General features: G+C 45.6%; 1 protein-coding gene across 1 annotated transcript; it reads left to right on the forward strand.

The window, feature by feature from the left end:
- The first annotated feature begins 204 nt into the window (after window positions 1-204).
- Window positions 205-14,660, forward strand: LOC136433731 (neurocalcin homolog). The gene is made up of 2 exons (XM_066426189.1): window positions 205-744; window positions 13,379-14,660. Exons 1-2 carry the CDS (start codon window positions 322-324, stop codon window positions 13,580-13,582), a joined length of 627 nt encoding a protein of 208 aa, XP_066282286.1. The 5' UTR covers window positions 205-321; the 3' UTR covers window positions 13,583-14,660.
- The last annotated feature ends 2,473 nt before the right edge of the window (window positions 14,661-17,133 follow it).

Consider the following 17,133-nt stretch of genomic DNA (forward strand, 5'->3'; position numbering starts at 1 on the left):
AACCTGAATTCGACGTATTTGTCAAATGAATAGATAGGTATTCTAAACAGCATAACTAACATGATTACATGCGTGTAGAATTCCCTGCGATAGACGGCCGGCCGCCAGTGCTGCTGATTCCGTAACCTCACGGGTTCGCTACGGATGATAAAGTACAGAAAGCCACCCACTACGCTCCCATTGGACGAGGAGCACGTGTCTGCTGTGTACAGCTCTACAGTCTGACGCTGATGTTCCGCTGACCTGATCAGGAATCTCTCAGTTCGCTGTGTACCAACTGTCATGCAGCCGGCACCAGCCTAGCAACATTTCCCCGGGCACATGGGCGAAGTACTGGGGAAGTTTTTGCGGCAGGGCAGAGATGGTCAGCACAAGCGGTCCGTCAGTCAGATGTTCACGCAGCTCGAGGAGATCACCTACTTCAACAGGAGCGAGATTAAGAAGTGGTACAAGCTGTTCTTGAAGGACTGCCCCGATGGACACCTGCAGGAGGAGCGGTTCGTGGCGTTTTACACCGCCTCCTTCCAGTCGGGAGACATGGAGAGGAAGGAGTGCCTGGCCAAGCAGATCTTTCGAACGTTCGACAGGGACGGGAGCGGGACCGTGGACTTCAAGGAGTTTATGTGCGGCATGAGCGCGCTCCTCAGAGGCACGACTCCGGAGCGCCTGAAGTGGGCGTTCAACATGTATGATCTCGACGGGAACGGCGAAATCAGCATGCAGGAGCTACTACATGTGCTAAAGGTACGGCTGTACGCCACACATTCACACGGGAGTTGTCATTGACTTAAAAGGGGTGGGAGAACAGAGCATGCTTCAACAGTCAGAGGCCCAGACAGCTACAGTTTATTTATGGTTTCAATAATCTAAAGCTCACAGGTTGCTCCCCTTCTGACGATGCGATTTGTCATGCCCGTGTCTGTACACAAACTGCGTAACGTTGATAGTGGGGAGAATTGGAGAGTCAATATATCTTCCCATTGCACACGCACCATACACGAAGCGATGAAAGTTTATCTTGCTGCTTGCAACTCAAGCCTAAAAATCCGAGAAATACGTGTTTCCGCTGTGTCAGTAGGGCCTGGCTTGACACTTTGCTCTGACGTGGGCTTTCTACGTTCACGATTTAACTGTATCATGCATCTATTTTACGACAGCATGCATGCACACCGGGGTACATAGTTAAAGTTGCAGTTCCCTCGTTCATTGATTTGACGTGAAGGCTTAAAAGACGCGTAAGACGCAATGTAGTTGACATGGAGTTTAGATAACCCGCACTACGACCATAACGATGGCCTACTGCGGAGAGACTCGTACATCTCAGCACCAAATTTACCATTTGGGGACTCATCTACGTCTGTTTTCATCACGTGAAAGAGCTAAAAAGACCACAGCTGTCATTACTTTAGTTCTTATCACTGCATGTGCAGTAAATTAAACGGTCTTCTTTCTGTCTAGTCGGTTTAACTATTCATCGACATCATAGTCTCTCAACATGTACTTCAATCTTTATGTTTGTTGGTCTGTAACGATTACCCATGTAACATTAGGTGCCCAGATATTTCTGTCCATCTAATGTTAACGAAACCGAAAGATAAACGGAGATGACAGGCGCTGCTCTGTATTCCGGCTACGATTAAGGGCAGAGGGGCCATTTACGCGCAATCATCCAGAGGGCCCAGTCCTTTTTACCCGGGGAATCTTGTTATGGGCTGATTAGGGGAGGAGATGCACAACACATAGTCATGTGTTAATGAATAGATGGATGGCAGGACCCGACAAAATACATTCCATGTACTGACCGAGTCAGATAATATGTATCGCCAATTATCATGCCAATCTCTACGGTTTATCTGTGGCAAGCTAGGACTTTTACCGATAGTTTAGTCAGAGACACTGAGATTGCATATGAACACTTAGGACAAATGATGTTGGACAGGGCAATATGGAGTGATGTATGTACTTATCTAGTCCCGGCCGATGGCCGATAGATGATGATGATGATGATGATTTTCTAGGATAAACATGACCATGTCAGAGCAACTCGAAAAGTGACGGGGCGTTGACCGTTCCAGCGTGTCTATATTTGTCGTTCTACCCCGGACATTGAACAATCCACGTGCCAATATTTGTCCACGGCATGAACCCGAAAACATTAAGGATTGAAGGGTTTCTCTCGGGATCTGAAGACACTATTGCTATCATTTCCTCTCACATCTACGCCATTCATAACTGTCTGTCGGCAGAACTGTTCTAGGCTGCCAGCTTGCCCTGTATTCCCAGGTGTGGTCAGCGCCGAGTACGGGTCCAAGAGGAACACGACAGCTTCCTTCTGAATAATCCATGCCCTGCAGCACAAAGTCACAGCCAACGGGTACCACAAGCGACTAGAATGGACGCGGAGGCGCGATATCTCGAAACGGATGACAAATAAAACGACTATATAAATACTACTCGTGAGATGCTTTAAACCTCGTGAGCTCGTTAAACTTCAATGTCTAGTAGGTCATTTACGGAGCAAATATGAACAATTGGAAAAGGTGAAACAATGGTTTCTTGTCCGTTCCTTTGCCGCTCCCTCATGACGTGCTTCATGAATGAGTTGGTTTGGTTCAACTCATGTTGTGATGTGATGCGCGCTACGCGATCACGGGGTTGTCCTGCTACCGCAACCCGTGCAGCACGCACTCTAAACAGTGTCGCACGTCTAACGGTTGATGACTACCTTATGAAACGATCACTGAATCGAACAGATACGATCCTTATCACTGGGTTGATGGAATTCGGAAGGTTCGTAAATTGAAAATGGCATGTTGGAGATAACAGACATCTGCTCAGTCTCCTATCGAACACGTGGTTCTCGTGGATTGCTTTGAATAAGAGCCTGTCTGACTATCATGGTAGATACGCAGTGTTTACCTCGTTGGCTGTTAGCAAGGAAAACACAGTCAGCACCAGGGAAACACAGTCAGCACCAGGGACAGGGAAACACAGTCAGCACCGGGGACAGACACAGTCAGCACCAGGGACAGGGAGACACAGTCAGCACCAGGGGCAGGGAAACACAGTCAGTACCAGGGACAGGGAAACACAGTCAGCACCAGGGGCAGGGAAACACAGTCAGCACCAGGGACAGGGAAACATAGTCAGCACCAGGGACAGGGAAACACAGTCAGAACCAGGGACAGGGAAACACATTCAGCACCAAGGACGGGGAAACACAGTCAGCACCAGGGACAGGGAGACACAGTCAGCACCAGGGACAGGGAAACACAGTCAGCACCAGGGATAGTGAAACACAGTCAGCACCAGGGGCAGGGAAACACATTCAGCACCAGGGACAGGGAAACACAGTCAGCACCAGGGACAGGGAAACATTTTTGCTCATCCGCCAGCTGCATCCCATTTTAATCTTACTGCCTATGTCAAGTTTTATGTCTATCAACTATGTATTTGTCGTTTATGTACTTGTATTGTTATCTAGTACTTGTAATGTATTGTAATTGGATAGTGGTTATAAAAGGACGGGCCATTTTACCCCTGTTCAGTTACAAAGCGTAAAGAAGCAGTGAATAGAGAGATCAATAAAGACTGGCTAGTTTTGTTTCATACTTGAATGTAGTTGAAGGGTTTAACAGACAATTACGTCACCCGTGATATTTCGCGGATGAAATGATGAAACAAATTCAAACAAAAATAAAAAATATGTACATAAATGTTGGGCAATAAAGTGCAAACGCAGTAAAAGGCGATCATGAACACAGTTGAAGAACCGTCCAAATGTTCCCATGCTCGTGTAATATCGGATCAAAACACAAAATCTACTTTGATTTCTGACGATGTTTGGCGGCAACCATGAACACCATGTGTTCCCAATGCTGTGTATTGTTGGTAGTGATGGAATGGAAAGCTTCCCCAAAAGGCACGGGTCGGGGGTTAGCCCCTGTGGCGTGTGTGACTCTAGGTCGGCTTGTCCTATCTGGGAAAATAAATTGGTTTCCAGCGTGTAATCCTCCGATACAAGGCACTTGCTCACTGCCAGGTTTGGTGCAATTGTACAGACTGAATGTGATCCTGGGGCATGGTCTCCCCAAAACAACCATCATTCATCCCTTGAGAGTTACAAATAGCTACACGGGATGCGATGTCATTTATTTACCCCTTTCTGAGAATACCTTTAGTCACTTTTAAACACTCACACGATGTAGTAAAGGTAACAAAGTAACGCAGGACGTGCTTTATTAATACATTATGATCTTCCCACTGAAATAACCACCATACATTGAGAGTTACAATAGCTACATGCGGATGCGATGTCATTTCCTCTTTTCTAAAAAATACTTTTAGTCACTGAAATAACTTTCCTAATACCCACCTGATATAGTAAAGGTAACCAAGTACAGCAGGACGTGCTTTTTCAATGCATTGTAATCTTCCAAAAATAACTGTCATTCAGTGACAGTTACAATACCTACATGCGGATGCGATGTCATTTCCTCTTTTCTAAAAATACTTTTAGTCACTGGAATAACTTTCTTAATACCCACCTGATGTAGTAAAGGTAATAAGGTAACGCAGGGCGTGCTTTATCAATGCATTGTAATCTTCCCAAAATAACTATTATTAACTGAGTTACAATAGCTGCTTTGGACGCGATGTCAGTTACTATTTTCTAAAGATACCTTTTGTCACTGGAATAGCTTTCCAAACACCCACACGGTGTAGTAAAGTTAAGAAAGTACACGCGGCAAGACGTACTTTAGCAATGCATTATCATCTGTGGAATATTAGAATTGAACGGGCCAGTTTTTCATATCAGGTTGTGAAAACAAAAGCTCGTTTAAACTGCAGCATTTATCACATGATGAGCAAGTCGATATTTCATGATATGTCAGAAGAATGTCTACATCCCGCTAGTGGTAATAACTGAAAAATACTCCCTATCCGCTGAAGCATAAAGGAATTCATTTTGTGGTTATCCAGATACTCAGTTATTTTAGAGTACATCCAACAGTTTATAAGTTAGAATCGCCATGGGCATGTGCACGTGTGATGTGCTACTGACTCAACGGAAGCTGTTACAATTCTGTACTTGTCTTGCTTGTGTAAATGGATGACGAAGACAAGGCTATAATAGTTCTTCGACTTACTTTGTACATCTTACAGCATGATTCTAGTACATTCAAGTAGCTGGTGTTAGTGCAATGCGGCTTTGCATCGGCTTGCGTTTTTGGTAAAGCACGCCGGGTCACCCCTACTCTGCTGAATAAGTGTGTTGGGTTCTTTTGCGTGCAGAAGTTTGACGCTTGAGGCTAACGCCTAAAGCTCGCTCATACGCGGGGCCACCGGATTTACGTCCCCTTCCGAAAGGAAGATGCGACTCTTTTCCAGTGCAGGAAATCGCGCCGCCGGCTCCACGGAACTTGGACGAGACGGCAGAGTGCACAGACCTCTACACCACGCGAGGACAAAACTAGCTCATTAGCATTCGGCATGTTACCGACAAGGTCAAGGTCAACTTTAAGGCGGATTTGGGGGGCCACCGGGCGAACCCATAAGTTAACCCCGTGGGGTCGTAATCCGATTTGCATGTAACCAAATCCTGTAGATGCCGATGTGAAGGTCCGGAAATAATTCATCAGTCACGCACGTTCCGAGCCATTACATGCGCCGTGCTGGAAGGCGACTCCGGGATTTAGAGCAGCGGCGGCGCTCTTAAAAACAGCACGTGGTAATGGCACCTTTATGTATTGCGAGTCGTTCCGAGCATGCCGAATTGACTTCGAGTACCTGGGATAGACGTAACGCAGGCTAATGGCGGTACTAATCGTTTGGCAAGGGTCAGTTCTGGCGTCTTCTTGTCAGATTTATCATCCGGCTAGGATGTCTGTGGCAGTTCGGGGGCCTACCGTGACATTCCACCGGCTTACAGGGGCGTTCCGCGGGCTTACGGAGATTTCCCGGTTTAATGCTTTAAAGCCCCAACAGTATGGATTAAGCAGTGTATCATCCTGTTAGCCAGCTACGCTGTGAATAATGATCGACGGAGCTGTGATTAACGACTGACACTAGAAGTTAACTTTGTTTGGAAAACGAGAAAGGTTTGCATCAGATAAAGAGAGCCCAGCTCTAAGGAAACGTCATGTTCAGGACGCCTAGGACTAGATCACACGTACGTAGGGCACGAGAAGATTAAAGTCGTGACTCCGATTACGATTCAAAGAATAGGGTCGGCAGGTACAGACATGCTCTTTTAATTCTTTTGTGTGTGTGTGGATTCCAGCCGACAGATACTTAAGCAATGTAAAACTAGAATGCATCAGGTAACTGGTATTGTCAACATCGCGTTGTCATTCCACAGATATGCATATTACACGCACAGTTGTTGGACTTGTTAAGTCTGTTTATGTAAGAGTTTCTATTGCAATAAGAATGGGAACATGTTGGAAAACGGTTATACAACGTTTTCATCACTCAGATGTCAGATTGAAAACTCTATTCCCTTGCCGGCAGTCGACCAAAGGCTAGGGCGGCAGGTCTTCGCTAGGGTCGGTCATGTCCTCGAGTAACCGGAAAGACAACTTTTTCCTAGGACTTGTTGTGACACAAGTCTGCGAGAAAATGACTACCTTGAGCGTGAGGCGTTATCATGCCTCATTTGACGGGGAATCGACTTGTGGAGATGTTGAAAAGCTCGAATCGAGGTGATGGTAATGGAGGTATGGGTAATATCTTCATCACATTGGCGGAGAAGATTTCCCGAAATGGGGTTTCTCAGGGCAATAGAGCTGCTCCTTGGCGATTTGAGCTGATTCATGAGACTCTAAGCATTAGCTGTTCTCCTATGGGCTCCAAATCAAGGACGTACACGGATGAGCCAGACCATGCACTACCTACATTCATAAACTGTGTCTATATGTGAACTGTACTTTGGAGGACCTGCCCAGTGCAATGAAAGATAGGGAGGGATAGAAGAGAAGGACCATGAGCACTGTGAGGTCGTCACGATGATGATGAAGATGATGAAGCATTAGCTTGTATTTTTTTTCGGTCCCTTTGTCGGCATGTGCCACCGAAAGAAGGGCGAAGTTCTGTAACGACCAGTCATCGTTTGGACATGTTTATGATGGCCTCATCTTGTCCTCAACCTCCACCCGTCTGAACCTCCCCCTGCAACCATGTTCTCCTGCAATACATCAGCGTGGGCTAAGGTACATAAAGGCATTACAAGAGTCCTCCGGCTACGCTACTGAATTTTCTCAGGCATTCATCTCGGATTCTCGTCTCGCGCGTACGTAGGCGTGCAGCCAAGTCCTGGAGCAAGAGAAATCACCGAGATTTACACAGATCTGAGAACGCGTAGGGAAGGTTTTCGCCTCGTACCATGCATCTTCTTTTCACGGTTTAACAAAAGGCCGAGGGAAATAAAGAGCGAACGCATGGCACCCGAGGCACAGTGTAACTGTAGGAATCCATAGAACAATATCAGTAGATCTGTATAAACACTATTTGGCGTAACACACCAGCTTTGCAGTCTCGCGACGCGGACTAGCAGCTGGTTATATTTCACTGAACAACCTGACACACCTAACGTTTGCACAGCTAACCGTAAGCGTTGTTTAAAGCTATCTTCTTGAGGATACTTATACAGTACTTGGTGGCAACGAGTTCCACTCTACGATATCGATAGTTGTAGGCAAAAACGAATAAAATTGTTAGCTGAAAACACACATCGATCAATTCCACCTCTTACGGTCAACTTCCTGGAAATGCACCAAAAAAACAAAACAATACACCATATGCCACTCGCAAGGTAACGATCCTTGTCAATAAAGACGAATGGAGACATCTTACAACTCGTTTGGTCTAACGTTACAAAGAACGCCCGCCCTTATCGAAAATTACTTAGGAACTGCAAACAGCTCCACCTTGTGATGATGGAAATTGTCGAGCCCACTATGAGGACTGAAGGATCAATCTTCTGATACGGACGTCTTGCCGGTACGATACCGTGATGACGAGCCCAACAGAAGCACGGAGGCGCCGAACGGAACAATCTTGCCTCAGGTTTTCCGCCACCGCCACAAATCACGCCCACGCAATGGCTGTCTGGCTGTACCGGGACGATAAGGAGCTCTCGTGCACTATAACGCGGCTCCTCGGGAGATCTCAAGACAAAATCCGTGTTAACACTTTAACCCGCGGCGCGGCGCCTTTTTCGTATACACAGTCTAACTTTTCATCCCCGCTTCCTCACTTACTCACTCACACAGGGTTCTGTGGACCAGTGAAGTTTTAACCCTTAAGCTGTCAGGTTTTCTAGCCAAGTAAAAATCAAAAATGTTTGACCCCTGACCTCACTCACAAAACCCAAGAAACAGCCGGCGGCCTTAACTCCCCTAACTTCCAGACTTCCCGAGCTGCATGAAATCAAAGCTGTTTTCTTCTAGGACATACTCTATCCCGATTATAACCGGGTGCAGCAAACAGGGAATGTTTCCGTATCCCTGTTTAAACCGGGAATGGCAGCTTAAGGGTTTTAAGAACTGGGAGGTCCAATGTCAGGTAGGGGTCAGAAAACTACAAGAACATCATAGCCTGAAAGTCTACGGAGCGTAAAATCTCGATCACTTCTGTACAGGAAGGAATGTGTAAACAGTGAGCGAATACATCGGAATGGCGCCTAGAAAATCCACTGCTGTTGTTATCTTCGCCGAGTACTTGTACTCGGAGGAGATTATGTTTTCGGTTGAAAAATCTGTTGGGTGGGTCTTTATGTATGTCAGGAGCATAACTCAAGGAAACTTCCATGAATCTTTATGATTTTTTGGAGGTGTGTAGTAGTTGTGCAAAGGAAGGTCAAGTTCAAAAATGGCTTACCTGGCGTTTTCCAACAGTACTGCAGCAGACTTTGCATTTTTGTGCGTTTGTATGTAGGCAAAAAAAGTGACGGAAACGTTGATGGATCTTCATGATTTTTTGCAGGTGTGTAGATGTTGTGAAAACGGAGGTCAAGTTCAAAAATGGTTTCCCTGGCATTTACCGTCGGTACTGCAGCGGGCTTTATATGTGTGTGAATTTGTATGTCGCCAGCATAACTCGAGGTGCTGTTGACGGCTGTGCACCATATTCAGTTGGTAGGTAGGAGTGTTAAAAAGGAAGGTCAAGTTCGATAATGGGCCTCCTAGCTGATAATTAAGGTACTGCAGCTGAGTTTTAAATTTTGTGGTCGAATTTTCTGGAAGTGCCAGGTTCATAATTTTTCACCAATACATAGAGTCTGGAACAGGGAATAGGTGGTGTAAGTTTGGCCCTCCTAGCGGCCTGTTTGGACCTGCAGTTGGCGTTTTTGCTGAAACCTTTGGAGGCTAATAAGTACAGAAGGGGATGACGGATCGTCATGATTTTTGGTATTTAAATAGCTTGGGTAATGTTTTATATAATCAAATACGTATGAGGAAAACCAGGAACTAATTTGCATAATAAATGAAGAAAGTTTAGTAATCCGCTTAAAGTTTGTGGTCGAATTTTTTGCAGGTACTAAGGTTATGATTTTTTGAGTGGTAGATAGATCTTGGGGCAGAGAGTAAATGATGTACGTTTGGGCCTCCTTGCGGCTTGCCTTAAACTGCAGTGGGCCTATTTGTTTGTAACTTTTGGGGAGGATAACTCAAGCAGGGGATGATGGATTATTCTTGTATTTGGTGTATATGTTCCTTAGGTGATGATCAGCATAATGATATGCTCATTATGCAGATCATGACCTACTTGACGTAATAATTGGCATATATAGGACTGCCGCACCATAGTACGCGGCATGTGTTAGTATACATCTGGCGTCCAGAATCTAGGTCAACAGCTGGCGTCCAGAATCTAGGTCAACAGCTGGCGTCCTGAATCTAGGTCAACAGCTAGCTTACTAGGTGGGCAATTGAAAAAAACAGGACTAAAATGTATCTGTTATGTTTGGTATGAAGGTTTAAAAGTGGATCTTACGATTGACGTAACATGGTAATTATGCCAAACAGGGTCTAATTTGCATGATTAATGAAATGTTTTAAAATGCGCTGAGTTCTATGTTTGTGCCCGTTTATATGCATTTTAGTCGTATTTTAGTCTTTGTGAAAGCTTGTATCAAGGTCTGCATATTGTTCAGTTACCAGGGCTAACCCTAGCCTTTGTAATAGCCGTAGCCTTTGGTAGCCCTGACTGTACTTATCTACAGCCGAAAAAACAAATAAAAACAAATCACCTTTGAAAACTGTGTCATCCTTCACTGAGAAAGAGAGGCTAGTAATTACCGATTATAATCGAAAAATCAATTATTCAAATGACCTCATTTGAATTATTGCTGAGATTATACTAAGATAATAACACTATGCTCGTAAATGACAGGACTTTTTATATTCATGTTGGGTATTTCAAAATAGCTGAATCTGATAATTGACATAGCCAAGCCAAGTTCAACAATAAGATGCTGATTATGCAAAACAGGGTCTAATATTTAATAGAGTTATACTACTTCACTACGTTTCGAGAATCCATCCAGTTTTATTGCGTATCCTATTACCTGGATGTCTAACCGTCATTGACATTCCATGAGAGTACTTTCAGACCTGGGGCATATCAAGCCACTGAGAAAGAGGGGAACATTGATAGATATTATTTAAGCAAATAAAGACTTGAATTTAATTCTTGTTTAGAAAAAGGGCTATGTAATGCCATATTGGTAAATGGCGGGAATTTGGTACTTGCATCTGTCGGTACAATTCATATTATTTGGCGAAGATATGAGGTCGTGGAACTCTAGTTGCTCAATCTTTTTTCCGGCTTTCTCCTCGGCTGCCTTAGACTTTTCATGAATTTCGTCTAATTATTGCGCCCAGGGCATGGCGCCGGCTCAATGTAAACTTGCAAGAGCCGTCCGGGAGTCTTTTAGGAGACCCGAGCAAGTGTTTTGTCAAGTTTCCTCTGCTCTAAAGCCGCCACAACTCGGCTTCCAAGGCTGGTGCTTTCTTGTGCGCCTTTCATCCAGGTTTTGATACATGTTGGCTATTCTGCGCTTCGGTAGTCCAAAAACAAATCTTCCATGTACTCCCACATAATACGTACACGAAAGGAACCGCCAGAGTGTTTCGGTTGGGTGACAAAGAAAGTTTACCTCCTTGATGTGACACGTCGTACGTTACTTGTAAATAGGTTCCCATTCTATAGTACGTGCAGCAAGAAGGCTACTTAGGACAGCAGGGTTACCATTCAACTCACCGCGTAAATGTTCTCGCCGACAGCCAGCACAGGTCTTAGAGCTTCGGGCACTTCTGTTGAAATTTCTGCCTTTGACGGCCCTACCTGAGGGATGTCCCTATGGCGGTTGAGCTCCTGGTCCCACTTTACCCCGGTTCAATCCTGTGTCAGGGCATCTCGTTTGGAGCTGCATCCGTCTTTCGGAAGGTACAGAATTTCCAAAGACGTATACATTAAAAAAAAGGATGTTTATCGTCATCATTGCAACAATTTCATAGTTGAAGCTAAGAAAATATTAATGTCAGAAATGGAGGATTTAGTGTTGGAGGAGGTACCTCAGTCACGTTAAAGGGAAAGGGCTAGCAACCATTCCCTATCAAAATACACTGAAACAGCCAGGAAACTTGCTGCCCTGCATTACAAGAGTCTGAAGGAACGAACGAACCTTGACGATCATCCTTCCTGAAGCCAAATCATTATCGAGCCCTGCCCTATCCCAATAACGAGGGGTCAGTTCATTATCTACGGGAAATGAAGACACGTGCACGTCTTTAACAGTAAGCCTTGAACATTACGTGGGATTTGTGCTATAGATTTATCAGTAAACCCTGAACATTACGCGGGATTTGCGCTCATTCCACCCGGGACCCTGCAGCTCATACCAACAGTAAATGTCTTGCATCTCGTCAACTCGGCGCGAACTTCACGCGTTCTGAGCCCGGGGCACCCAGGGTGGGCCCGCCTGTCAGGAATGAGATTTCAATAACTCTTCTAGTTTCTGGTCTCATGGGATACTTGTGTAATATGTACCGAGTTTGTCAACACCATTAATTTTTACCTGACACCAGAGGGGATTCATTAGAGACAACATCGCATCGTTTTGTAACTAGATACAAGTTTGATAGATATTCGTATGACACTAATAGTATACAAATCCCCATTGCAGCAACAATCGGAAGATAATAACTTATGCTAATCAGTTCATTAACATGAGTCACAATTCTTTTGGTTTGACGTGTCAAATTCTATCAAAACTAAATCCTCAGCTGTAAGCTTTCAAAACTTATAATTCTAACAAGATGACCATTTTGAAAAAAAACACATATTTGATTATAACGTCGTTCTTCCCTAGGCCCTTTGTCCTTGCCATAGATATGTAGGATGAACAAACGTAGCTCAACTCTAAGTGCTAATGACATCGTAGTTGGATTTATTTATTAGAATTCAATAGACACGCTCAGCCGCCTCGGCTAATGCAAGACGCATCTATTTTATGTTCCCACCGTTTGCGCTAAGTATCTGTGCGACACGACTCGCTGTATATGGTGTGCACGCTTCTCTGACGTCAAGCAAACCAACAAAGATCCTGCACGCTAGGGCTTCGGCCTCCGTGCGACATAAAACAGCCAGCCACTGAGTGTCCTGTATTGCCCCGGCTAGTCATTATATGATCCACGTGGACTCACTGGCAAAGTAACTCATTCAGCAGAAGGAAATATGTCTTACCGCCTGTTGGCTATGCTCAGTGGGTTAAGGATGATGCCGGTGGTGCTCAACGGTCATGTAGGAGGAAATTGGACCATTTCCTCCAGATAACCTACAGGCATAATTAACTTAAACTGAATTAAGGTTAACATTGCAGACCATTTGTCGACTCGTAGGCTTTGTTTCGTACATTAAAGGCATTACTTGAGATTAAATGTCTACAGACTTCTGTATCAGAATAATGAAATTTGAAATTTAAAAAATGTACTTCATTACTGTAATTATGCCTACTGCACTGCTGTTACATTCAGATTACATATAAATATTGCTGTGTGGTGGGTCCTGTTGTTTATTAAATTACATTAAGGAGATATACTATGCCTTTCCTGTTTGGAGTATGAAGGGCATTTATAAAGAAGACACGTTGGCAGGAGTCGTGAAGAAAGGAGGTGGACATCAGAAAAACTCATCAGCGGGGGCCTGGTCTAAGTTTACTTAAAAACGGCAAGAACCCGTTTACTGGGAAGAAAGATCGTATCTGACGATCATATGACGTGACCGTCGTTGCGTTTGTCCCTCCCAATATCTTTTAGATCTTGTGTAAAGACCACACATTCTGTCTAACACGATGTATTTGCCGCCTACACAGCTGATGTACGAGCTGAGGAGCCCCCATGCCACCTTAGAGGAGTTAGAGCTGGCCGAGACGGACTTACGGAGGGTGGCCGACAAGATCTTCCAGGAGCTAGATGAAGACGGGGACGGGAACCTACAGTGCAGGGAATTTGTAGACGGTCTGACGCGGATGCCCTATCTCTTTAGGATGGCTGACGGACGGCCCATACTGCAGTGATAGCGCCTGGAGGCAGCGCCACTCATGGAACACACAACAGCATAGCCCACGGGCATACCTTTCAAGTCTGTTATTTGCCAAGCTCAACGGGTAGGAGCTGCTGGGGGAAAAGTGTTATTCTCAAAGGAAAACATATTCATGCTATTAGCATGGAGTGTGGGAGATAAAATCGCGACGTAGACACCAAATTATGCTTTCGGAATCACCCTATCAACTCTGCTTTAAGACGTGTAAACATGGGACAGCAACCGGCGAAAACGGCAATCTCAACATTCTCGTGTATACATGGGAAAACTGATTTTCATGGGATGAAAGCCAGATACATGTCAGGCATAATTTTTGTGTTGGAAATTACAGTTCAATCCTGTTCAAGAATGACTTCTACCCGACACAGATGAACTTTCAAGCTAATGTCAGACATAAGCTGGATACACACCAGACCTGTGCTTGTTCTGTGTCAATGTTTTGATATAATAATGCTGTCATCGGTACGGTAACAAAGTCTTGTATACAAACTGTATCAAAAACATAACCACTTGTGACAAACGTATGAAACAATCGTATGAAACATTGCAGTGACTCATACTTCAATTTAATGCAGTCATTTTATTCAACGGCGTATCAAACTTTACACTCTTAAGCAGGTCCATCATTCTCAGGTGATGATGTTATCCTCTGGTCGTCTTTGTAGCTGTAACTCAGTCACTAGACACCCCTACGCAGATGTCTCCTCCTTGTATCGGCCGTGTTCTTTACCAATGACTGTTTTTGTTAACGATCGTGTCCTTGGGGCCACCTTACATGTTAGTGAAAATGTATTGCCGAGGCTAAATGACTTCTTGTCGTTGAGATAAAAAGGAAACTAGAACAATAAAGCGTAGCGTAACGAAATGTTACATCGTTCCGAGAATAGGGAACGTCTAACCATTCACCACGGGTCCTAAATCAGGAACAACCGACATAAACATGTTTCGACATAGCCACAGCTAATCGTTAGCATAAGATACAGTACATAATGGGACATTATCATTTGTTACTCCTAGCAATGTGATTAAAAAGATTATGTGCTTTCGGCAAATACAGAGTTTTACTTACGTTTTGTATTGCTTGCTTAAAATGCCAGAGGCACTTTTTCACATATTACTAGTATGCTACTGCAATGTACGTATATTCCCAAAATAAAGAGTAAAGGTAATCACTAATATTAGATCTACCTTGTTCAGAAACAAACAAACAAGCAAACAAACAAATCAACCACAAGTGCACAGCAACGTAAGCGAACAACCAACTATTACGAAAATCTAGTATCCAACCAACCAACCAATGAACCAGCCAGCCAACCAACCAACCAAAGCAGCCAGCCAACCAACCAACCAACCAACCAACCAACCAACCAACCAACCAACCAACCAACCAACCAACCAACCAACCCAACAACCAACCAACCAACCCACCAACCCACCAACCCACCAACCAACCAACCAACCAATCAACCAACCAACCAACCAACCCACCAACCCACCAACCAACCAACCCACCAACCAACCAACCAACCAACCAACCAACCAACCAAACCAACCAGCCAGCCAGCCTACCCTGGAATCCAAACCTATCATAGCTCCCTAGTCTCCTCTCTATTTGCGGGTTGGTTTGTTGGTTTGTTGGTTTGTTGGTTTGTTGGTTTGTTGGTTTGGTTGGTTGGTTGGTTAGTTGTAACCTCCTGTAGGACACTGAAACTATTCACTGTTGAATCTGACGAAAGCTAACCAGGGAGATGGCCGATCCCAGGGGCGTGGGGTTTCCGTCCTGACTACAACCATCCAGGATCTCTTTGTGAGACTGTTTCGTCTCCATGCTGCAGAGACACACGGCGGTCACGAGGCTACCGAGCAGGGACGAAGCGAGGCTCACCACGTAACTCATCGTCTGGAAGGAAAAGGCAGAGATGACCAGGTTGGCCGTGAAGACGACAGCCAGCAGAGCAGATACCGAAAACGCTTCAATCATCTCCCTCTTGGAAAACTTCGAGCACAGAGTCTTCAGACGGGAGCGACAGATGGCTGATGTGAAGAAGAACAGGTCAGCCGCGGTGCTGAGGAGTAGGAGTCCGCCATAGGAGGTGACAGTCGCGTATGGCGCCGTGGAACAAGAGACGACACCATCAAACGGACCACGGGAGGACCCGACACAACGTGGCTGTGGGTCATACAGGATGAGTGCGGTGAGGGAGACAACGCCGGACACAGCCCAGACTAGCACCAGGAAACCACATGTCGTGGCGGTAGACGGACTCGTGGATTGGCATTTCGTATATTGGCAGGCTGAACCGAACTTCATGGAAGCCGTAAGTTTTGAAACAAGGCAAAACAGCAAGGAACATGCAACAACCACCTTCCAGGGTCCCCCGGAGGAGTCCAGGACCTGTCCGGCTGTCTGACTGCCGTGGAACAGGAGGAGAGCCAGGACCAGGTGCAGCCGCAGTACAGAACCTGTGGACCGGCGACTTTTACCCACTAAGAAGTGGATACAGGCAAAGGCCAGCAGTAGGAGCATGGAGGAACTGTTCACTACAATCAAGACTGTCCCCCGTCCGGACGGAGTCAGCATGGAGGTGTTGACGGGCTGGCCAGTTGGCCATGTAGCGTAAGTCGGTGATTCCTCCAATGGGTTTCTCCCCAGTTCGTTTGGATTGTGGGAAGGTAATATGAAAATACCTCTCCCTTGAGTGGTGACCTTGTTGTCAGCAGATTGCCTATTCCCTTTTGATGGGGGTGCAAATCTGATATTAGCATTCGAAAATCTGTCGCCTGAAAAGTTCTCATACCTGAAAGTTTCCTTATCTATGACACTTCGACAATACAAACGAAATGGATCGAACACCTTCCCGACAGGACACGACTTCGACCCAGCCATTCCGTTTAACTGTGTCTTAGTTGTGTTCATTTCGGAGAAGTCAAACAGGAGTCGCAGGGTTTGCGCACGCGCGTGTCCAGGATCTAACTGGAGGGCTGCATCTATGGAGCAGGTGACATTAGGCCACGAGCTGTCGGCAGCGCATCGAACGCAGTCGATGTTACGATACCTCTTAACACCGGTTGGACCGTTCAGGTACACATTAGCTGTGTAAGAGGAACACCTCTCCCTATCACACTTACTGCTTAGGCTATCATCTATGCTTCGTGGTACGCAAGATCGCTCCATGACTCGTGGCACCAACTCCCAATCACAGAAGGGATTGCTTACAGGGCGAGTGACCATTCTCCGAATTGAGCCCCCCATGGAGCATCTGACTATACCTACCCACGACAGCTTCGTGGTGGCGTTGTTACAGTGCGCACAGAACAGGTTCCGGTAAGAGGTACCCGTCGTCGGGTCGAACACCGGTAGGTGAAGCAAGGGATCCTCGTCTGGATCGGACGAGCCCTCGCACATGTTCCGTTCAGCGGCATCCTGGACGGCCGCTGGGCAGGTGGCCACCATCCAGTAGTAGTCGTGAAACCCGGGGGTGCCGATACACTGGAGGGGCTGCTGGTCGTCGAGATCCTCCTCCT

Source organism: Branchiostoma lanceolatum, chromosome 4 (assembly GCF_035083965.1).
Source record: "Branchiostoma lanceolatum isolate klBraLanc5 chromosome 4, klBraLanc5.hap2, whole genome shotgun sequence".
NCBI lineage: Eukaryota > Metazoa > Chordata > Leptocardii > Amphioxiformes > Branchiostomatidae > Branchiostoma > Branchiostoma lanceolatum.

Bases quoted from the DNA above. Each gene is read 5' to 3' on its own strand.
- LOC136433731 (XM_066426189.1), top strand. From the start codon at position 322: ATGGGCGAAGTACTGGGGAAGTTTTTGCGGCAGGGCAGAGATGGTCAG. The intron at 745-13,378 runs GTACGGCTGTAC...CCGCCTACACAG, and splicing joins AGCTACTACATGTGCTAAAG to CTGATGTACGAGCTGAGGAG.